Source organism: Ammospiza nelsoni, chromosome 3 (genome assembly GCF_027579445.1).
Source record: "Ammospiza nelsoni isolate bAmmNel1 chromosome 3, bAmmNel1.pri, whole genome shotgun sequence".
NCBI lineage: Eukaryota > Metazoa > Chordata > Aves > Passeriformes > Passerellidae > Ammospiza > Ammospiza nelsoni.
This window is the reverse complement of record NC_080635.1, coordinates 33,879,450-33,904,235: the sequence shown is the minus strand read 5'-3', so window position 1 is coordinate 33,904,235 and position 24,786 is coordinate 33,879,450. Positions and strand designations below refer to the sequence as shown.

The 24,786-nt window shown below is 39.4% G+C and overlaps 1 protein-coding gene across 1 annotated transcript in view; it reads right to left on the bottom strand.

The window, feature by feature from the left end:
* Window positions 1–24,786, bottom strand: part of KIF26B (kinesin family member 26B) — a 268,000-nt gene that overhangs the window by 38,049 nt on the left and 205,165 nt on the right. The window contains exons 6-10 of the mRNA XM_059468318.1: window positions 21,312–21,518; window positions 19,674–19,767; window positions 17,353–17,615; window positions 14,534–14,717; window positions 10,707–10,866 (exon numbers count right to left, since the gene is read on the bottom strand). Of these exons, the coding sequence (XP_059324301.1) occupies window positions 10,707–10,866; window positions 14,534–14,717; window positions 17,353–17,615; window positions 19,674–19,767; window positions 21,312–21,518 (908 nt within the window). The remainder of the gene's footprint in view (window positions 1–10,706; window positions 10,867–14,533; window positions 14,718–17,352; window positions 17,616–19,673; window positions 19,768–21,311; window positions 21,519–24,786) is intronic.

Below are 24,786 nucleotides of genomic sequence, written 5' to 3'. Positions count from 1 at the left end.
AAGTTATGTTTGTTCTGAAATTAAGTTTAGTTCCAATAGAGAGATAACACAGCTGTTTAATGCATAAAATAGATAAGTAATTGCTGGCCAAAATGACTCTCACATACCCACACTGTTACTTATATTAGCTTACTATAATTTCATACACAGCCTGCAACATTCTTTATTCATAGCCCATATCTAAATGTTGCCTTTTGAAAAGATCTGGTGGGGTTTTTTTACTCTCTTCTCTTACCCATTGTTCTCTGGTCTTCCATGGGAGGAACATGCTTAGGAACAGTAGTTTTCCCAATGATTAGGTATCAGAACAGCTATTAGTGTGATGCTCAGATTCCTCAAAAGAATCAGGTATTACTCCAGAGAGAAACACTGTTGATGGATGGAACCTGGCCAATGGATTAAAAATCTTTTTATACTCTCTTTTGCATGGGTGTGATATAATAGCCTTTTCAGAGGAACTATGAATTTTCTTGGGAGGATGAAAAAAGCCATTCCAATTTTCAGACTACACCAACATAAGTAGCTGTGATACCATCAGAGACCAGGTGATTTCTGCTACAGTGCCTCAGAAGCATTATGGCCCTGCCTGGACTATGCCTGGCCCTGCTGGGAAGAAGGTGCCAGTCCCTGGGAACATGAACTTTCAGATTCACAGCAGCCAGAGACTTCCTGCAAACAACATCCTCATGGCCATGAGGTTTCCTGCGCTGAGATGGGTGTGAGGAGAACAGATATGGCACCTGCAAATGGACACACAGGACTTCACCACTTGTAAAACACTTGGTTTTTACATCTGACACACACATAACTTATTCCAGGCAAAGGAATGTGTCCTGCTTTCAGCTCCAACAGACTGCAATCACAAGTAGCACAAAACCAATAAAAGCCACTGATTATAATGCCACTGCACAGCACAATGCCATCCAAAATGGCAGCAGTCACCTAACAAGAGAACAGAAAATCTGATACCAGCTTAACAGTCTTATTTTGTATTCTCTATGATGCAAAGACTCTAAAACTTACCAAAGCACACCCTCACTTTTTCTGTAAAACCCACTCCATAGTAAGCAGCCTCAACATTAGCTAAAAAAAACAGGAGTATTCTACAAATCTCACTAGAGGAGTGTTTTAGGGTGCCAACAGGTTCTCTTTCATATGCATTTTCAGAGTCAAATTTTATTCAGGTTTGATCCTCCATCATCCCCTCCTCCCACTCATAGTTTATACATCAATGCAAATTATCACAACTACAGCAGTCGCTCTCAGTTGCCTGTGGCATGAGAACTGCCCTCCATCATACCAGCAATGTCCACATGTGAGAGAGATGTTCAGGATCCAAGAGGTGCATATTGGCATGATCTGACTGAAAACACAGAGCTCCTAGAACACTCTCTCTCTGAAAAATGCAGTTATTTCTCCAGCACCATACCTTTGAAAATATTTTTGTTTGTTATGCTGACATGTCAGCTGTGCAGCAGATATGGATACTGCATCTAATTCCCATCCTCCTGCACAGGCAGGTAACTCAAAAACACTTCACTCGGAGCCTGTGAGAACTGTTGTTTACAAGGGAGAGAAGGAGCACAGTCTAGGAGCACAAAAGATTCTGCCACTCTATTTATAGCTGGAGGCAGACATGAAAATTGTGTTCAATCCTTAAAAGACTGCTCCAAGGAGATTCAGGTCCCACCTGCACAGAGATGATGAGGTGCCTTCAACAACTTTAACCTTGTAAGGGCCCCCCTCCTCCTTCGTTCTCTGCTGTGTTTCAGCTGAGCCATGTTTGCAACAGCACCAAAACAGCCACCACTGCTACTCTCTGGAACCACCTGCACCAAAGGGAGCCACAAGGGCTGATATTTCTGACAGTGTGGACATGCATTTTTTCATTGATTTTCGAAGAGATTGAGGTTTTGTTTCTGACCAAGACCATAAACTAAGGAATGGGGAGAGAAAAATTTGGTAAATTCCACCATCTCTCAAAAATAACCCATTGGAAAATAATTTTAAATTGTAGTAATTTTACATGCAGCAGGTGGGACAGTTTTTTCTGATGGGATGATAAGGCAAAACAAAGCTAAAAGACAATGCAGATAAAACAGTTAAATCTGCTGTCTGATATTAGTTTTACTGCGTCTTGTCAGACATTGCTAGAAACCATATCACCTGGATGGCACTTACAAAAGTATATTTTAAAAACTAAAATAATAAAACAAGTTCATCCTGCAGCATGAGATAGGTAATTTTTATATTTCAGAAGATAGTTCTAACCAGTCTGCTTAAATCTAAAAAGTCAATGCATATTTTTAAAAACCCACATCTGTTCATTGTGTATAGAGCTGGAGTCAACCACCAGCCAAAAACTTTGATCATCCAGTAGAATCTTGTATCTGAAGAGCTCAAGAGGATTATCTCCATTGTTTTACTCTCAAATGTGTTATGAAAACAAAAACTTCAGTAAAAAAACATCCTGCAGTTGTAATGTCATTTAAATACTCTTGAAGCAATAAGGCAGACTGGCTGAAGTACCCTCTACTTACAACCCCACAATTCTCTTAAAAGCTTCTAGGGCCTGTCACTCCTTTGAGAGGGAGATGTCTAAATAGAGTCCAAGAAAAGGAGTTTGAGGAAAAAATGTTCAACTATTTGCCCAGAAAATGTAAGCAAAGGTTATGTCCATTCTTCAGTTGAAGTCACAAATACCATTTATATACACTGAAGAGAAAAAAAAATTAGTCCTGCTTGTGCCACTTCAGTACTCTCAAGTTCCCATTTGTGTGGCAAGTTTCTGCATAAACTTCTTTAGCTTCAAATTCATAGTCACAGACCCATTTGCAACCAATCAATAGATGATTGTACTTTTGTAGTTTTCACCTTCACCAATTCCATCAATTATGTCCCTTGCAACTCCAAATAAACTCTACATTAGGTAACACTTAACCACCTACTGCCTCTTTCAACAAATAAGCTGCTAATCATCAAATACAGAACATGAAATATCCCTTAGCAAGGATTTGAGGATTATCTCATCTAATTAAATGTAAGCATGTTTCCTAATCTGTGGGTTTAAGCCAAATCCCAATAAAAAGATTTCCATTGATTTACATAGAGTTTTGGATCAAGCACTGGGAGAACTTGATTTTGCAATTTGAAGAGAAAGAGACCTTAAAAAAAATGTGTAACTAAATGATGAAGGGAGAAAAGTTGTTAACTCATTGAAATCATCTGGCACAGGAATGGACTGCTAGGGTAGGGTCTTGAGAAACACACCACTGAGACTTTCTGTATTTCTTTGACATCATGAAAGTGTAACAATCCATCCAAGCCCTGGTTTTCAGGCTCCTAAAAGCAGATTTGATTCTGTTAGACACACTAGAACATATTTAATTGTTTATTTATATAATTACCTGCCATCCACAGACACTTGACAATCAAGGACAAAGATAAATTATCAAAAGGAAGTACAGATATTGAAAATTGTCAAAGATTTGGACCCAGAACTCTGCATTGAAATTCCATAAGCCTAGCCCTTAATCTATCTTAAACAGTTTATTATGTAACTGTTAATGGATATTTGTTAGTTACAAGTTTACTTTGCTTTTAAATGATTCTACTAAGTGTTCACTTCAGCTCTTGAGTAGTTATTCCACTAATAGGAATCCCTGTTAGCATGCTTTAAAGTTTATATTCCTCCACATCACTACTTTAAAATAAGAAATCATTCTGCCACTTTGTCTCGCCAGACACAATTCTCTTCTCCTGTGTGTATTCACGTCCTTGAAACACTACAGAGCAGTTGTCATCTCTTCTCTCAAAGGCCTCCTTTTCCCTACAAGCTGTGAAGCTTTATTTCTGTCACAGTGTTCTTCCAGGTGAATAACCCTTTCATTTCAAACCATTCATAATTCTTCTTGCTTCTCTTTTAAGTTCTCTGCAGTCTGTAACCTTCTCTTAGCAATGAGATGCACAACTCCAAACAAGCAGCTATATACTGGCAGATAAACAGAAAAGCTATTTTCTTTGGTCTGCTGCAGTGGAATGTCTTTTTGGTCTGAGTCACAGACTCAGACCTTCTTTATACAAGCAAAGAAGGATCAATGTGGAAATGAAATTTAATTTAGCACATCATATCCATATGCAACTATTCATGAAAGTGGAGATAACCAAAAATGTGAAATAAGTCTAATAAAAATTATGACATGCTTTTTGATAATTTGCTGCATTGTACAAGAGGTAGTTATTCCAAGGATATGACTATTTAAAAATTGTTCAATTATACATGAAATGAATTATCACCACATTTCCATGAAAGAAAATGTATTAATGTTCAATTGAGCCTGAACCAATGGTGGAACAGGTGAGAATAAACTGCTGGATACCCTGACTAAAGGTTCAAAATGACATTTTAATGAATTAAGTACAGATTAATTTTTGTATGAAATTACCACAATGGCCTATTTGGGTTCCACTCAAGCTATATTTCAGGAATAACTGCACGCTACTGGATTGCTTGTTCATTACCAGCCACGTCTGTGCTGGCCCGGGACCAAAGTAGTGCCCTTCTGTGATGCAGCTATCTGCTGCTCATAGGAATGGCTATTTAAATGCAATTAGTAATTGCTGTTAAGTCTGAGTATAAACCACAGCACTTCCCTTCTCATTTCTTTTGCAGTCCATCATTATTTGCTGCTTACAGTACCCATAAAGTACTAATTTGCTGAGTGGTTCAAAGAGCATTCAAAGAGATACTTCATGAGGCCTGATTCTTCTCACTTGAATGCTTGTGCAGAATGGAGTTTGTCAGCTGAGGTCTGTTGTAAAACTGGTGCAACAGGAGCTCAAGCTCAGTGAATGCAACACAGCCACTTACGCCCATGACAGACATTCACAGACACTGCTGCTCCAATTCCTGTCACATCGCCAGACTGGCAGGACTGAGTTGAACGCCCAAAGCTGGGGATAGGCAGCTCCACTGCAGCTCTTCTTTTGAGGATTTTGTCTCTTTACTCTCTCTCATTAAGCTGATGATGAAACACAGTGCTGTAAGATGTGTGCAGATAGAGCTCAAATCTGCAACATCAACTGTACAAACTATCCTACAATAAAGGGCATTGTTGCTGAACACTACAACAGCAATTGCTGAAGCATGCAGACCCATCATCTGCGTGTTCCTGAGCTGCTGATTAAATTCTAACAAAATGCAGGAAGTTTTCCTACATTAACAAACTATGCATCCCTATTTCCACCTGTTTTATATAGTTCCCTGGAATAAAGAAGGAAATTGCCAGAAATTTAACCTAGTAAACTGTCAGATACAGAAAAGCCTCAAAGATGAACATAATTGTCAGATGCTCCTTGTATGCATGCTGGCCTCATTATCTGCATGCTGACAGAGTTTCATTGCTCTTGCAGTGAACTGCATTGCACCTGCCCAGTGACAAAGGGCACATGCCTAAGGCCAGGTCCTCCACTGGTACAAGGTAGCACTGCTCCAGTGGCTTCAGTGTCTGTTAGCCAAGGTTCTAGTCCACATAATCCTGGCTGTAAACATCAAGGAAAAATTCTTTTCTTCCTGAGCAGACCATGTTTTTGATAGTTAATAAGGAACTATTTCACGTTCAACAAAATGTCCATTGACCACTCTACTACACTCTCCTACAATTGGATCATTCAGGAGTATTTCTTAGGCTTATTTCTCTTTTTGAATAGGCTCATTTCGTCTTCCTTGTTTGCTTCCCAGTTCCTCTCTGTGGATTGTTGTCTCCTTTACACAGAATTTCAGGGTCTCTTGGAGCTTTCCCGTTCATTTTAGACCATTTCCCAGCCCTGTGATTCTGTTTCAGATGTCTCATGCCCTCATTTCTCCCCTCCCTTCTTCTGCTCTCACAGCTCCTCAAGTAAAACAGCAAAACGGATTTTCATCCACTTCTATTATATTCAATATTAAATTAACTCAGAAAGATCAGAGATTCTGAAGAGCACACCAGATATTTTTTCTGAGGCTGTGATCTTTGTACCATATTCTCATTGAGGAGGTGCAAAAGTTAAGGAATAGAAGATATAGATGAAGCAGTGGAAAGTAAAAGTGATTCAAGCTTCTTAATGAAAAACAAAAAAGAAAAAAAAAATCTAGTTTCAGATGCTGATGAAGTAACCATTAAATAGATTGCTCATTTGACATATAGTTCAAATGTGTCATTAAGTTCTTAGACCTAGTAAGCAGACATGGTTGAGTGAATCCAACAAAGCTAGGACTTTGTACAAGCTCACAGATAAGGGTAAAATCTCCAATACTAATGATAATTATTGCCCAAGAAAATCCTAATATCCTCCTGAAAATCCTAACATCTTTTCTGAGAAAAATAATATAACTCATGCTAAAAATGCATATAAAAAAAAGATACCTGGCATTTCAGGTCTTCTGACACACAGATTTTTACAAAGATCAAACAACTGCAGATAGATACACCCATCTAACTAAGAAGAAAAACTGAGGTACTGGATCCATCCAAACCCCATTTTCATTTTTTTTCAATAATTAACTAACAATTTAAAGAAAACGTCTGATATACAGCTCATTCTTTAAACTAGTATACCATAATACTATAATCAAACACTTTCATTTTCCTCTTTACTCAAAAGCAATTCTACATTTGATCAAAAAAACTCTCACATTCTGTATGACATTGGGACTCTTTATGTGAGTCATTAACTATAAAGAAAGGGGAAAACAGGGTAACAGTCCTAGCAATAGTGGAAAAGTATATAGTGCTTTTTGTTAACTCTGAATACCCTTTAAAAATCCTATTTGATTTTTTTCAGTTTTATAAATGTGAATAAAGAAATAGACACCTGAATAAATTATTTTCCAAAGGTCATGCATAAAGAAAGAATGGATTAACCCATGCTTTAAACACCAGATTAGATCTTAAAACACAGTGGCTCTGCCATGAAGCCTCTTGTGCAACCTTGCACCAGTCACTTAATATAATTTTATTTTCTGCACATAGGATCAAACAAAGCAATACCAGCATTAAGGCATGGGAGGGAATGCAATCATATGACAGAAAAACAGAACTGCCACGAATAAAATTCTTGCTTTTAACTCACACTCATCTATTTTACAGACAAGACTGTCTCCTTGGATAAGCAAAGCATGTAGCTGAAAATACAGGATGTCTCTAAAAACACTAGCACATTGGGATAGCACATTAAGAGAGAAGCCTATTAAATAAAACAAGCAACAATTTCTGGAACAGAAATTCATACAGCCTTGCATTTTTCTAAACAGTTTCCTTACATTCTCACAGTCATTAAAATGCATAAAAATGATTATTTCCAAAACAGCATTACCATGAATTATCACCACCCATGTTGCCTAGCAACTGGAGTAATTTTTGAATAGTGAACTATATAAACGAGTATCTGGAGTTTGTGCAAATGGGTGTTCATTTGAGGGCTTAAAACACATTCATCTTGGAAATCAGAGGCAGATAATACAGCACAGACATAAAACTGAAATACTCTTAAAAACATGAAATGGCACTAACAATTACTGCATCTTAGCAAAACCCTTCTGTAGCAGATGTAAGCCCAACCATATTTGGTCACTGACTCCCTTGCTCTTCCTTGAGCTTCCAAGTGCCCCTTTCCAATTTTTTTAAGACATTTGACATTCCCATGGAGAAAATAATTCTTGCCCAATCTTCTGAAGGATTTCTTCATACCTCAAGAGCAAAAGAAACTGGTGACATAAAATGGCAATGTATTTAAGTCAAATAAAAATTTCATTTTTATATATGACACTGAGCTGGAAGAATTATACAATCAGAGAGATTAAAAGTACATATATGAAATATACAAACTCCCAGAAATCATGGTCTGGTCACTCATTAGCTGCAAGTATTTGCCCAGTGCAGGGATTCTTGTCCCAAATTCAGACCCATGTGAAATTTGACTAGAATACAAGAGCCCCCAAACCATATCACACCATACTGTTTGATGTCTGAGAATTTCTACATTACTTTCTTACAATTTCAAAAAACAAGTTCCTGCTAAAGCTAGTATAAATGTTTGTAACTACTCCCAAAATGGGAGCGTATGGGGGCTCTTCCCAAGGGAGAAAGATTCCAACTGAATGGTTTCCAAGGCTTAGCCTTGTGGGTAAAAATTAAAGAAAAGCAACATGTGCTGGAAAACAGCATGTGTTTTTCTCATAGAGACTGCAGGTGGAGAGGCAAATTCATCCCTGGCACAAACACAGAGACCACTGAAGGCAATGCAGTGGCATCTGCTTACTCCAGCTATGAACCTGAACAAGATTTTCACTACAACTACTACCTGTGGAGATAAAGCTGGATACTTCAAAACTTAAGTGAATTAAAGAGCCTGCAGCCTCTCAAAGTTTAGAGAACCAAATTTTTGCCATCAGAGAAAAACTATGCATTTTAAGTTCCCAAGTCCCCAGGAAGCCATGCAGTGGCTACTGACAGGCTGCCATAAAATACTTAATGGCTGTTCAATAGCTCAGATACTGAAAAGATGCTCCATTTTGTCTGCTGCTCTATGGAAATTTACTGAGACCACACACAATGTGCAGAGCTGTCACATAAAAAAAACACTTCCATTGTTTTCCTTTGGTCCCACTCAAAAAGGCAGTTAACAAAAATATCATTTTATACTTAGCAGTGAAAGAGAACACCCCCTAGAGAAAGGGGAATTAGCCCAGTTACAGAGGCTAGTCACTGCTCTAAACATGAGGTGCCAGTGAACACATACCATCTCTTTCTGTAGGGTACTGAGCCTCTTCTGCAATGCAGCACATGCACATCCAGATTCTCCTTCCTCTCATCTCCACTGAGGAGCAGAACACAGCTGTACTGCTGGATCAGTGAGCTAAGAGTGCTCATCCAGCCACCAAAACTCTTATTTCCATTGCTCAAGAATAGACCACACGTGGGAAAAAAAATGTTTTCTGGATTCCTCCCAGCAAGAGGAAGAAAAGGTTTGCTCCAAAATATGCAAGTATACTTTTCAAATTATATTTTAAAAGTCGTCTTACAAACACGACATCGACTCTGATTTACAGATGACCACTTCTCTACACTCTATAATATCTGCTTATAGGAAGAATTCTTATTAGGAGAGAACTAAAGAGGGGATTGTGGCCTGAAGAGAGCTTTGATCTTCTTTCAGCAGTACAGACATTGATGAGAAAATATGCTGACATCTCTGGCTGTGTAGGCTCAGAAGCGCAACAGCTGGGAGTCACAGCAAAAAGAGATTGAACACACAGCAATTAGAACAAGTGTTTGGTAAAGCTCTTCTCCTGGTCAGTCATTGCCAGGAAAGACAATTGATGTTATTTGGTAACTATTCCTTGTATATTTAGTTCTAGCATAGTGAGCATTACTAACATTATCTTTTGTATTCCTACCAGTGACCTTCTCTTCAATCCATAAAATCCAATAGGAAGAATGACAGGTTTCTGATAAGCAATGCCTGAGTTACACTTTGTGAAGTGCAGAATTCAGTATTTCCAGAAAGCATGTTTTAAGTCCAGAGTACAAAATATTTTTTGAAACTAAAAGTTGGAAGAGAAACAGATTATAACCAATATCAATTCATTTTCACTTGCCAAAATGAAGACAAAAACAAAGAAGCAATCCTGAATGGACATGTGTAAATAATCAAGTTTTCAGCTTTTTAAATGCTAAAAAGGGTAAAAGGCATGGACTGAAATATTGCTCTGTGGATTACTTGGTTCATTCTCTGTGTCATCCTATTGTTCTTAACTCCTGATGTCATACACCTGTCCTTCATGAATGGTGACATTCATTGGCAGTTTGATTACAAGGTGCTGCTGTAAGCCATTCCCATGATGCTAGTTGCTACTCCCTATGATCTAGGCTAGGGAAAAGCAATACTGCCCACAAAATCAGAAACTTCTCAATAGGAAGGCAGTGTGACTCCCTGAGAAATTAATCCGAGCTTCCTCTCAGACCTGCACACATGACACATAGGGAGAGAAAGTGATGACAAGAAGTGAACACAAGGAATACCCACTAGGTGAGCAATTCCTCTTGTTTCCCAGAAGGCACCTGCAGTAGCAATGGTCACTGGTTTACTGTGGCAAATAGGGCCTACTTCTTTTTTGCGTATGAAAAGCTGACATTTATATTCAAACCATGCAAAAACCCCCTGCAAAGTAACCTTAGGTCACAGAAGGAATCTAATGACAAACTTTCATGCTCATTGTGACATATATTTCCAATAAAGCAAATTACATACAGTGGACAGCAAGATAATTTTCTCTACAGTGCTGCATTATGGCAGCAATGTTCCTCTCCTTGGAACAAATATGAAACATTCTCACATGCTTTGAAACATTAAAAAAAATCTTTGAACAGCCATAGAAAACAAAACCCTAATGTGTTGAACTTCAAACCTTAAGATCTTTCAGCCACCTGGGTCCTATTTCAGCAGGCTTCTTCCTTTGAAACCTATTTGTCAAACACAGTGTGTAGGTCCCAGGTGTAAGGTCAGATAAGGTGTCACTGAACCTCGGGCAGCTTTTGCCACGGCTCAAGAGGGCTGCACTGACCCCAGCAGACTGTTTCCCTCCTAACCCAAATCTGCCTCAGGCACAGACAGACAAACTGCTTTCAAGCATACCCTCACTAGGCAGAACCCAGAGCAGCACTTACTTGTATGGGATGTGTTTGCTGCCATTGACAAGGGCGAGGATGACATTGCCCAGCGCGGGCAAGGAGAGGCAGAGGCCGGAGCTCCCCTCGCGGTTCTTGCTGAGCACTTTCACACAGCTGCCCAGGTCAATAAGGTGCAAGCGGCTGCGACCTCCAGACACTGCCACAAACAAAGAGAGCAGACAGTTAGTGTGGGCCTCCAAAAGCAGCTTCCCAGGAAAGCAAAAGTCTCACTGTGACTTGTGACGGGGAAACAACCCAGGAGCCTTCCCTAATTCCCCTTAGCAGACATGGCTGTAGACATCCTGCTAACGCACTGTCAGCGTTTATGGCTGTACATTGCTGTACATTGCTGTCTAATCTGAACCTGCTTAAAAATTGCTGAGTACTCACTCCTGCAAGCTTAACTCTGTGAGAGTCACCAATGTGACTATATTTTTAAAAATATATCTCTATTCACCTGAGTTGGCTCTGTTTCTGTCACTGTCACTACTCTTTCTCTGTCTGGAAAACTACAGGCTGGGAATTCCTGCTTAGTAAGCAAGGATACTTCTCTTATTTTTCCATCCTGAATACAGTATCTTAAGAAGACACTGTGGCATCAGTGGGATGTTCAACTTTTCCTCAAGTCTATATACTTTCACAGTAGCATTTCAGCCAAGAAGTTTGCCAAGACACCAGAGGTGGATTGTGAGATAGCACCTCTGTTCTCAGAACAGTTTCTGTAAAACTGGCAATAGATCTTTATAGTTTTATCTTGTTCACTCTGCATCAGCACAATACTTCCAGAGTGAAAGATGCTAGCATTGAAACATCAAGATTAACAGACATTTGCTCTCTTTAAAAATCTGTGCTTCCTTATGAATCCAGGTTGGGAACTAAGTAGACTTCACAGAAGTGCTTGTAGCTCTCTACTGTCTCAGAACAATTTCCTAGCTGACTTTTTTTGGACCACTCCTCCCTGTTCTCAAGAGTTAGTCTAGAAGCAGTCTGTAGAAAAAGGCAGATTTATTTCTAGGATCTTAACTCAATAGGTACAGAACAGAACAGAATCACTATGTTGTAAGAGAGAGGTAATACCAATATAGGAGGACACAAACACACCTCCAACAGCAGGACAAATCACATCTTAGTTTAACTCTATGCAAGTTAATTCACAGCCATTTTGACACAGGATCTCAGCTTGTACATTTGGTAAGAAAAAAGAGAGAAGATGAACAAAGACAGAAGACCTCCTTTGGGATTTGTGAATAATATTCCAAAATGTATCCAGTATCTCTGTCAACAATTGTTAAAATACAGTTACATCTGCTGCTTTAAAGTCCTCTTAGTTCTTCAGCTCTATCAGGTGTATGTAACACTGGATTTCTATGTATTCCTGTCACCAGAAAGTATCCTCAGACACTATGAGCTCCTGCACTGACTGCAGAAAACCAAGTAAAGCACCTGTACCTCTGAACTGATCATGGAGGACCTTTGTCTCCCCTCTAAGAGTCTTTAAATTCCTTAAAGAGTCCCTGAGTCCTCTAACACTGCTATTCTTAGAAGGCTGGAATTCCTTACTTGACTGTCTCACAATCATTTATTTAGAAAAACAAAGAAATGCATTTAGTTGCTACTGTAAATGACTGTAGGTGACTTTACTGGATCATATATGATAAATATTTCTGTTGCCAAGATTACCAGATGTTGGGGAAACAAAAGAAAATTCAAGAAATCACTACCTTTCAAAAACACATTGTTTCAACATATACTCCTATTACATAACTTGAGGAAATCTAGAATAAGATCACTTACTGTTTGTTTCTTTATTATTTAATTTACATGTTGAAGTAATATTTTTGAGATTGTAGATCCACTTGATTAATCTGAAAATGAAGCTATTTGTCAGGGAAGTTGTTCACTAATGTGCCTGGCTACCATAAAGAAAAGAAGTGGAACATCCTAACACTTGGGGTTTTTTCCTGTGGTCACAGAGACTTTGCAGAGCTGACAGCTGAAAAATGACAGTGATCCAGTTCTGCCACAATGTCATTTATTTCAATGGTGCTAAGCCTGCTTCATGACAATATTGGTAATGAATCTAACAAGGAGGTAAGTATAGTACCAACGCCTTATTCTAACAGTAATTTTTTACCAAAATCACACGTTAGCCAGCCCTTTAATCTCTTAGCCTTTAGAAGCTGGGTTTCTTTTTTTTTCCCCCCTTTCTTCCTGTCCTTTTTTAATCCTGTTACTGGAATCTATATATCTCTTCATGGGTTTTTTTCTGGCAAGTCCTTCATTACAGCAGGAGACAGTGATAATCACTAGGCGCCCTTTCTGAGCAGCTGGAATTCCCCCTCATTCAATTATCAGTGGGATCTGACCCTGCCTAGCTTGTAAGGCCACTCAGGATCGTGCCTTCTTTTTCTGAAATTATAACCACAAGACAATAATATTTTCCCTTTTATTAATGGCATTTGAAAGTAGAAGAAAAGGACTGTGTGTGCACCTACTTTCGTGTAGTAAAAAATATGGAGCATTAAATAATTGCAATAATTATTCTCTCAAAATCAGCCATCTTATTCCTATAAACCAGTCTGTTTGAGTATTCACTGTCTTCCTTTCCACCGCAGGGTGGTTAATTAATAAATCTTTAGTTAATTGAGATTTCTGACTGCCAATTCCACAGGGGTTATTACTTAAATACATGCAAGCTGCACTTCCATTTAGAGGAACTTTTTGGTTTTTCTCTCCTGTAAGTACACTCAGTGCAAATTTTCTTCATTTAAACATTAGGTGTTAATACTGCAGTGCTGAACACCCACTACACATCACCTTGCAATCTATTCCTTATTACCAATAGCCTGTGCAGAGCCAGGAGCTGAAACATATGCTGTTTGTGCAGAATTGCTTAAGCCCATGAGTTTAAAGAAGGAGATTTCTCTGGTCTCTTTCAAACATTTTTCCCTGTAAAGAATGATTATTTGAAAAAAATATTTTCAATGTCAGAGTTTTCTTTTTCAGTGGGGGTTCTTCCTACATTATACAAATCTTTTATCATTGGAATTTACTAACAAAACCCCCTCTCTGTATATCTTAAGACATAAACAGTTTGGGAGACTTGAAACAGAAGACAAACATAATAAAAATATAAATGGTGTGAGAAAACAGAAAGCTTTGAAAATTACAAAAACAAATTTAGACATAGAATCACCTTTTCCTGGGATATGGAAGTAAAGACACAACCCAGTGAAAGCATACATGACAAAGAGAGGAAACAAGCCTATTGGAAAAATCCAGACCCTTTACAAAGAACCATGAGAGTCCTTTGTGCACATATAGTTGGGCCAGCAACTAAAATATCATGTATCTCCAAGAAAGGGTATAGTTTATGGGTTGTCAACATCAGCTTCCCAGTTTATGGATTGCCAGCATCAGCTTCCACACACACTGCCCTATTTAGGTGCCAAAGAGGAACAGTTAACATAAGGGTGGCAAGGAATTCCAGTCACCACAATATTTTAATCCATGACCACAACACTATCTGTAAAGATAATAATAAAGGCCAATTTAAAAAGCACTTTTTTTTTTTTTTTTTCAGATACAGAGGCCCTCACAGGGCTGAGAACTGCCAGTGTCTCCACAAGGACAACTAAACTGACAAGTGGCAGTAATAATCCCCAGAGACTTTTAATGGTCTTTGGTGGGTCTTCACCAGGCACTGTTCAGCCTGCTTGTATGAATGGCCCCACCCCACACTGAATCGAGAACTCAGCTGATTTTCACCACTAAAGAACAATCTTTGAAGGCCCACTTCCCAGAGGAGCAAGAGGACAGCTTACTTCCGCCCTTGCCGCTCTTCTCCATGCGGTACTGGTAGATGTGCAGCGTGAAGAGCATGTGGGAGTTGCGGTGATCCTCCTCGTCGCAGTCCCGCTGGCTGCTGCGCCGGGAGGCGATGGCGGCATCCAGGAAGAAGGCGGCCTTCTCTGCCGTGGGGGCACGCAGCTCGCTCTGGTTCTGAAGCTGCAGTTAACACCAGGGAGAAACGGCTGAGAAACTCCCGCACAGGTAAACACCGCCCGACAACTTCCTGCAATCAACATGTGGTGTGGATACACTGCCTTCTGCTGGGACCACAAATGAGAAGATGCCCAATGAGACCCTCCTGACACTGGCAGTGGCACTAGAATGCCCTCCAGGTGCCCTCATGGCTAGAAGTGGGAAAAAAAATTGCAGAAGACATGTCAATCCCAAACTCAGCAGCAGCGGCAGGGCTATGTGTTCTAACACCTTCAGAAAGTGTTACAAGGAAGCAGTCCACAGATAAATCTTAAAAATAACATGACTGAAGCTTGTGTTCTGCCCCATGCCATATGAGGAGCAGCCCAGAAGAGAAGCCTTTTCCTTGCCCCTTCATACCACAAGTTTATTATGCACCTGTTCATAAGCCAGGGCAATCCATTAAATGGAAGAAGGCAGGTAATATACAAACATTCATATTTGCTGGACCTCAGACCCTGTCACCAGCCTGCTCTCAACTCTTCTAAGTGACAGACAACATATGAGGGCAGATATTATTAACTCCTCCTAATATTAGGAATGCCTGCATGTTTCATGTCACCTATGACTAGTTTGTCTGTGCATGGGACACAAGACTGCAATCTGATGGCATTAGTTTTGGCAGTACACAGAACTGGCCCACAGCCCATAGGATAGATTTGTCTTGTCTGGCATAAAAACAGCAAGGAGCTCCCTGTTCATGGGGTTTGTTCCCCTGCCATATAATATAGCTGACAGTTAAGTTCTCCAAAAGACAGTAATTCTGTTTTCTCTTTACAAACATTATCCAGTCTGAGGAGGGATAAAGCTGAGGCTGTGCATAGGATTCGGTGACACACTGAAGGCTAAGCTCTCTCAGGAAAGAGGGAGGGGGACAGGAAGGAGTTAACAAGGTCAGCAGAAGGCAGGCCAGTCTGTGGGCTGATCTCACTAATGTAAGCAACAAGAAAATGTGCATACTTGGAAAGGTCCAGTGACAGACAGTATGACATATGGTGATCACTCGTTTGCTATACACACTGCTGATTCTGCATATCTGCATGGCTATAATATAATATAATATCCTCCCTACAGCTGAGGACATGGAGAATTCAGGTGTACAGCACATGACTCCAGAATGTCTTGTAAGCACACATGAAAAGGCTTCTTTCCTTGTAATTTAATTCAGTCTTTCACACTTCAGATATATATACATGTATCATGGAGCCACCTCTTTTTCACTAATCCAAAATAATTAATTTTGTATATGTAGCTGTACTGTCTGTATCTATGTGAAAATAAGCTACCATAATGGAATATTTATTATTATTGTTATTGTGCAAAAACACCTTAGTAAGGAATTAAGTGCTAAGGAGATGCTGGTCGTGACACAGTTATGTAACACGTGCAGTATGCAAATTCTTAACTGAACCATCCATCACCCCAATGGGAACTGTGCAGACTCAAGTCTCTCAGATTTACCAGACTGCATCAGTTACAGGACACCAGAGGGTGAGATCTCTAGTGATACAGTGAGTATTTCATAAAACGCTGAAGTCAGGAGTTAAATGAAAATGAGAACCCTAATTGTTATTTCAAATCAAAACACAACTTTTTACCAAGTCCTTAGGTAGAATGCAAAAGAATGGAAAATATGACCTAAGTATGCCTAAAAAGCTTAAACCACAAAGAGATAAGACACAAAATTTATTGCTTGCTGTTTAAAATCTCACAGTTCATGACTTGTGTGGATGTCAGTCATGATCTCTAGATGCTTGGAGGTGGATACAGGGTACATGACCCTGTAGGTCTGTTCCCTTCTCCCTCTATTCCCCATCCTGGAATAAGCAGGGCTCTCAACAAAAGCAGCCTTTGCCTTTCAGGATGAAACAATATTTTCAAGCTCCATCACTTTCTTCTCCTCCCTCTTCATCTCCTCATACAAAAAGCAGATTTACTCCCACTCAAAAAGCAAAATGAAAGAATAGGTCCCTTTTCCGTTCAACCCAAAAGAAAAGGGAAAAAATAGGGCTGCTAAGAATTTCTCATAGTTACCCAGAAAATAGATGAGCCAGTTACTCATTCCTGCTAAAACTCCAAATCAGAGAAGAGTTTGAGTTTTTATTGACTTGCCCAGCTCAGGAATTTACTTCTTGGCAGCAATTAATAAGTTGCAATTAATGTTCCCTACAACACTGCTAATGCAAATGCTATAAATAATGTCATTTAAAAAGAAATAAACAGCCATATTAATGGCCTACAGCAATTTATGCAATAAATATTTTAGTTTGTTGTTTTGCAAAAGAGGGATCACACTTTTTTTTCTTTTTTTTAAGAATGGGGTGAATTTTTGTTTGCTCTGAATGTTTTCACATTTTATTGCAAACACAAGCCCTTGCTCTATATCACTTATACCAGAGGTACAAATATTTAGGCCAAGAGAGCAGATGGCCCTGCAGCTGCAGGTCATAAAGTTCTTGCATGTTTTAAAGTAAACACTTTCAAGTCTATAAACTCTATTCTCTGAGTAGCTCTTGAATTTGAACCATCTCTATAGATCCAGAAGAAACCAAAAAAGTCATGTTTACTTGTTTCAGTGTAAAATTGATCTTGGATTCACCTGCATGCCACAAATGGGGTCTTCACAAAGGTAGACACCTGGGGACTGGCCATCTTGCAGGCTGCCTGTAGCCACTTCTGACAACAGGTCCCTCAGATTTTCTTCTTTCCCCCACACTTCCACTGCAGATATCCGGACCGAGAAGCGCGCTCCTGTCTTCTCTTTGCGTTCATTAATCAACTTGAATAGCCACGAGATGGCACAAGGAATTATTCCAAGGTTCTGCATGGAATCATCCTTCCCAATCATGGTGTATGACTTCCCTGTCAGGAATGGGGGGGATGAAGAAAATATAACATCATTCCCAGGACCTTGACAGCCTTTTGCCAAGAGAGGTTATCCTGCACAGCATTCATGACAACAACTTCACTACAACAAGAACAGTCAGAAATGGGAAAATATAGGCAGGGTAGACAAAAGGACATGGAAAATGCAGATGAAATCTTGAGATTCTTTCAAAAATCACTACCTGGCGCATTCCCCTGACATTTCCCATTCCCAAGCAGGGTGCTGCAGGCCCCCACCTTGCAATGCTGCAGCATCTGATGTGGTTGAATCATGGAGGGAATTGAGCAAAGCAAGAGTGCCATGGTCTCTAAAGAACTCTACTTTGAATAATGTAAGTGTGGTATTCTTTCAATACCATTTTACTTCAAAGCACTAGACTGTATTTCAAATGCTGGAGTTGAGATTGATATAAACCTAATCCCAGAATCACACAGATGTAACTTAATTCAGAAAAAAATCCCCAAAACCAACCAGGTATATGTGATCACTTGCTGCAGAAATGGGTTCACTACAATTAATATTTCCTCTGGGCCAAAACCATCCCCAATGGTTTTAACTCTGCAATTATAGCTCTGCCTTTTCTTTGCTGTAAAAGTTTGTTGATTAAGAACAGACACAGAGTACTGTCTTAAACTGTTTTAGGTGTCACTGCTTATAATGCCTTTAGATGAGTTTTCTAAAACTCCTAAATTTATAAGCCAAATGATAAAGGTATACATCCTTTCAGGCAAGTACCTGTGGCTTCTTTACCTTGTTTCATTTCTTATGTTGAATCTATGAGCAAAAAGAGCAGTGAAAAAAATACTTCTATGCATGTGTCTCTGTCAAGGTCTGGGTAAGTCCATGGCTTTTGGAATGGTGGTGGTGCAGTTAACAAAGCAACTGCAGAGACCCAACTCGTGCTTCAGCAAAAGCCTAGCTGGGATATCTCTCTAAAGGATATGTAGCCTGTTCTCTGGTGGCTTCCTTTTCCATCTCATTTGCAATCTTGTGTTTGGCAGGTCACGTCTAAGAGCTCATCCTAGTGTCATTCCTGCCTGGTCCAGAGGGGCCTTCTGGTGTAACTGGAACACCAACCTGCTCCATTCATTGTACCAGACTTGGCTGCATTGCAGCATTCAGAGCTCTCCAGGTTTTGTTTGCTATAATTTGGGATAATCATGGCCTGATACAGCTTGATCTTCTTTACCACCAGCAAAACTGAATTATCCTTTTAAGTTATATTTGTACATCTGTGGTTGTTTGATACAGTAAAGAACAGAAATCATTGCACACATGCATTAAACCCCTCTTCATTCAAGAGACAGTACTTCCAAAATACAATTAGATAAACATGAACAAAACATATGATTACTCTCAAAATCCAGGTATTTCAAAATAATAGTGTGTTAATGATGATGATGATTGTCCTTTTTATTGTCCTTCCATGAATCCCTGAAAAATGATATTGAAGCATGTCCAAAGTGTGAGTTTTTATCCACCAGTAACATTCATCACCCATTAGAATAAGACTTGTTTGAGACACAGCAGGAAGAGGTCAGTAATGAGTGAACTGTCTAATCAGGGAATAGAGTATAAATCAAACTGAGTGCCCAGTCACACTCCATAAGAGAGCCATCATAAACATCAAGTACTTGAGTGACTACTCATAGTGCACAGCTTTATAAAAGGGGCATTTGGGCAAACCAACACCAAGCACATTTGGAAAACTGTAGATCACTGTTGGACCATTCATTAACAACTGAAGACAATGAAAGACAAAATTGCTATAATATTAAAGGGCTGAAATGAATCAATAATTCAAAGGTAACTTCTGTTTCAAAGAACACGCTGTCCAAATTTACACAATAAGAAAAGTGAATAAATGTGTAAGCAAGAGGTGAAGATGTAGCACAAGATCATGCACAGATACTTTCAAATACAATTAATATGCACAGACAAATAAGTTTGTTTTCCTTAACCTTACAGATTAGCAATCCCGTATTAAAAATATTCATTTTGCTGCTTGAGTAGGGAAATTTAGCAATACCAACCAAGCTTGGCATGGCCAAAGCAGAACACGCAGCCATCTGCCCCATTGACCACAGACTGGATCACCTCAGCCACAGTCCCAGCACATACTTCGGCCTGTCACAGGTATTGGGAAAAAAAAAAAAAAAAAGAATAAAAATACAGGAAAGAAAAAAAACCTGAAGCATTAACAATAATGAGGAAAATAATTATTTTCACCGGAAAGGTGCGTTAATGTCTTCCCTGCTCCAGATATCATGTTGAAGTAACAAAAAATCTAACCTGGCTTGTCTCATTCATGTGACCTGTGCTGTTGATGGGAATGACATTAATTGTATAAGCACATGAAGCAGGACTTTTGTTCTGGATCAAGTAAGTTGCATTCACTGATGCATAAACATCCTTTGTGGCATTAAAAAAAATTCACATATTGTAAGGGGGTGCAGTTGGTTTGTTAAAACTGCCTATTTAAGCGATTTTAAAATACAGTTTTGATTAAAAAACAACACTGAGGAATTTTTGCATGCTCAGTTATTTGCCCAGTTATGGACTGAGTTTAATTCCACAAGCATGTGAGTAAGGAATGCAAAGGGAACAAACAGCTCTTTGGAATTAGCTAAGAGACCCAACATTATTTTGAGTCCTCTCAGCTTTTTACAGTACTAGACTCCATTCTGAAGACTATAGCAGTATTTTAAGGAGTACAACACAGAAATTTACCCCAGGCATTCTTGGATTTAAGGTTCAAGCAGGCTGAATGGTTGACAGTGCTCCTGCAGCAACTGCTTAACAACAGTGAATGAAACAATCAGAATTCACAGTTCAGGCCTCCATGGGAAGCACTTTGCATTTGACAACACATCAAGTAAATCCACCCTGGGTCATGGCTACTTCTAGACTATCTCTACAACAGAAAATAAAATGGGCCAAGAAAGGGACTGTTCACAGGCCAGCCCCTTGAACTGCATTGAGGCATTAGTCTGCAAGGTGCTAGCTGCTTGGACCAGGACTGGGTGAGGGACCGACCTAATGACACAATTATGTGACAATAATTTAGATGGCACCGTGTCCTAGATCTTTTTACAGAGCCAGTCTTACAGGACTGTTTTCTAATTATACTTTGCAATGTTACTTTACTCTTTTACTGTCTAAATGACATTTAGGTAACATAGTTCATCAAACCAAAGTCCAATAAAGATAAGAAACCTGAATATATACTTATTAATAAAGACCTGTGGATTAAAGTCCCCATCATCTTATTGCAAACTGTACAGTAGAACGCTGTAAAAATAATCCTCAATCCCTTAGTTAATAGAGGATTGCATTAGAGAACTGTAGTTCTGATCACATCTCTGTAAACACCCAATAATAATATTTTAGAATATACAGTAACTTGTTGATATTGAGGATTTTCCTATTAGACATCATTTAGCACTATTATTGAAAGTATAATTTTAGGAGAAATTATTTACAGTAAAGAATAAAGAAAGCACACCATTATTCAGCAAAAATTTAATAAACTGAATTCATTATTGATGGCCGTGGCAGACCAAATTCAGCCCTGGTAGAAGTCCACTGAAAGTTCTACTGCTGCAGCAGAAATCAGTTGGTTCTGGTGCTCACCTCTGCTTAGATAACTCTTCTGATCATACAGGGCCTACCTGTGATGCATCCTGAGGGAAAACTGCATCAAAAGCAAACATCTTGGGTGGAACCTGGCTGCCCCTTTTCTGGAAAGCATTCTGACCTCCGCAGGCCAGCGGGTCATACAGCGTGATCTGCTTCTTGCGGGGGTCAACTTTTAGGAAAGAGCTGGACTCAGGCATGTCTCTGGCAAGCGTGGAAGAAATGCGCACCATGACTTTGACCTGCCAGCAAACACAAAAAAGATGAGCACGTTTCATTAGTTTCATTGGTTGCTCTACAACTGGTATGTTGAATGAATTTTCCAGCTACTCTTGACCAAACCATATTTGCTTTTTGTAGCTAGTGTCTCAGTGGAGGACAATGAATATGCAGGTAGTATTAGGCAGAATTTATCCTAAACTACAAAGTGAATGAAGCCAGAACTCTCAATCTATTTCAACAAGCAACTTGTGTATTGAGAATTACAATGCACATCATGATGTTTTAGTGTCAGTACTATTCAAGTACAATGAGGAAGTATTACAGCACCTTGCCTTACTCTCAATATAAACTGAAAATTAACTGTACCCTGGTGGCCCAATTAGGAAAGCTGAAAGGTACTCTAGACTCCTAAGCTTTCAGAACTGCTGTGGTTTGTACGAAACAACCTGACCAATAAAAGTCCATAAAAGGCAGATCTATAATTTACACCTTTGCAATTCTAATCCAAAGCAAAGATGAAATGCACAGTTCTGAGTGCTGTCATCAAAGAGTTGTGAAAAGAGTCCCATTTTAATGGTCAGATTTTGAAATTACCATCAAGGGAGAGAATGTAATAAGCGATAAAAGATTTGTTAAAACATGTTAGCTCACAACTCATTAAATAGCTACATAATAAGATGTTATTCCTGAGACAAAAATAAATCTTCATAGATTTAATGAGGTTATTCTGTATCCTTAGCTGAGTTGGTAAGCAATTTTGTTAGTAAAACTGATGACAATCAATCCAGCTTTGGTTTTCCCCCAGAAATTCTCGACTAGCAGACACATGAGCTCCAGACTTTAGAGGGCGGACACCACCTGTCTGCCACTTCTAGTCACACCTGCACAACCTTCTCCTAGAGCAGATTGGCATTCATGCCAACTAGACAGAACTTTTAGGTTAATGCTCCTTAATCATATGTCACTTCTATCAAACCCACCCATGTTTAGCATGCAAGTGACCACAAAGGGTTATGTCAGCATAGGGTGGGAGCACATCTGCTGCTGGAATGGCAGATGCATTCCGGGAGGAGGTTGTAACCCCTGAAGCTGGGCTGCAGTTCCTGTTGGTCTCACTGAGACTCGTGCCCTTTGTATGCAGGTGTCATCTCATGCTGGCCCAAGCTCATCCTGCATGCAAATAAATCGGCTGCTTTGAGAAGTAAAATCTGGGAAAAGTCATTTTTGACACAACTCCTTTGAAGACAACAGAATGAGACCAGAGATTAACTATCTCTGTATTATTCAGTATTGCTGTGAAATCTTCTCTGTATGACAGTGACTCAAATGGGTAATTTGACTCCAGTATTTTAACCCAGCAAAACAAGTTGCCATTAAATGGTGAAATGGTCACAAATCTGCTTACACTATTTCAGTTTTACACAAATATCCGAGGGAAAAAGGAAAAGTACCACTTGGGTAGGAATGTGTCCTCTTGCTCAGCTGAGCTGCTTATGAAACTTAACCTCTAACTGTAAAAAGCCACGTCTAATGTCTTGCCAAAGGCATTCTTCTGGACCCAACCCTAAGCAGAGCTGCTTTCTGATGAGGACAACAGCAGCCAACACACCCAGTCAGTCAGTCCACATGAACTGGGCAAGGTCTGTTTATTCCACCCCTAGGTCTCCTGGAAGATCGGAAGGGAAGCACTGGTCAAGTTAGCAGGGAGGGAAGGGAGCACAACTATAAATCCATGGGGAACAAGAAAACAAAGGGCAGTATCAATCCTGTGCTGTTTTCCTATTTTCAACTTCATATGCCTTTGGCTTTCTTTTACTGTGTCCCACATTTTTAAGTAGATGCCAATATCACGAGTATCAGACTGATCTGCTGGGAAACAAATGCCATTGTTCAACTACTTTAAATAAAATACTTGCATGCTTTAGAAAGCTCTTTCCCCATAAGTTTATGTGTATTTTTGGCTGCTGTGAAACCATGTCCTCCAGCTCCTTGATCTTTGTGTGCAAAGGAGAACTAACAGGATACTCTGGGCTAAGTTTTTTGGGGTTTTGGAGAATGGACAGTGCGTGAAATTTAACAATCTTTCATATACAGGCAGTCTAAGAATTCTTTCTGGCCTCAAGCTGTATGGGCTTGCAGTGTTAACAGAAGCTACACTGGCTTTGTTATGATATAAAATCATTGGCATGGGTCCAGATTTAAACCTGTTCACACAAAATCAGATTAATACCTGCCACTTCTTACTGAAGGAATACTGCAAATCCTCCTAACTTCCAACAGCTATAGTGATAGAACTCAAGGCATCAGTTTCCTCTTTCCCACAAGTAAAATACCAGTTTAACTGAAATCCTAAAAATTTACTACCATCAAATAACTGGAATGAACCTCTATTTAAAAAAAAAAAAAAAAGTGCTCAACTCAGAAGCCCAAGGAACTGTCAAACAGCATATATTCTCCTCAATACTGCCAAATATAGCCATTTCTCATGAAAAATCCTGCTATTTCCATAAACCTTTGTACTTCTGTGCATTAGGGATTGTGTTTTGAGACCTAATGGTTCACAGAATCACAGAATCCCATGGTTTGGATAAAAACCCTGTAAGATCTTGAGTTCAACTGTTAACATATAACTGCCAAGTCCACCACTAAGCCATGTCCCTAAGTGCCATGCCTACACAGAATCCTAGAATAGTTTAGGTAGGAAAAGATCACGTTCATATGCTTTAGGGTAGAGGAATATTATAATTATTATATGTGAATATCCTCTTAGCTGGACCACTTTTTACTCATCATGAAGATGTCTGTGTGCCTTGGGACACTGCATCAAAGGTAGTTCTGCTCACCTCCTTTTAGATCAACCTACAGGAGTTGTCCCCATCTGAGTCAGTTGTCTGACCCCTTTTGCAGGCAATAGAGAGGAACAGACATTTCTAGCACTAAATTGTAGGCTGCCTAAAGTTATTCTTTTGGCTCCAAGCATAATAAAAATGCTCTTTCTGGGAAGCACAGTGCCTGGCCCAAATTCCATAGCACACACACAAAAATCTGTGTGACAGTATCCAGCAATAATACATGTCAACATAAAAATAGGCACGTGAGTGTCATGGACACAGAATGCAAGTAGTAACAATAGATTATTTGAACTCATCTGGAAATTTGTAGGCACTTAAATATCTTCCAGGCCAGTTTCACACCAGTGCAATCCTCTCAAATTACTCTTGATTTACATTACATTAATTGAGAAAACAATTAGATCCCATCTGTGCAGACTGTATGTCCCCTATATTC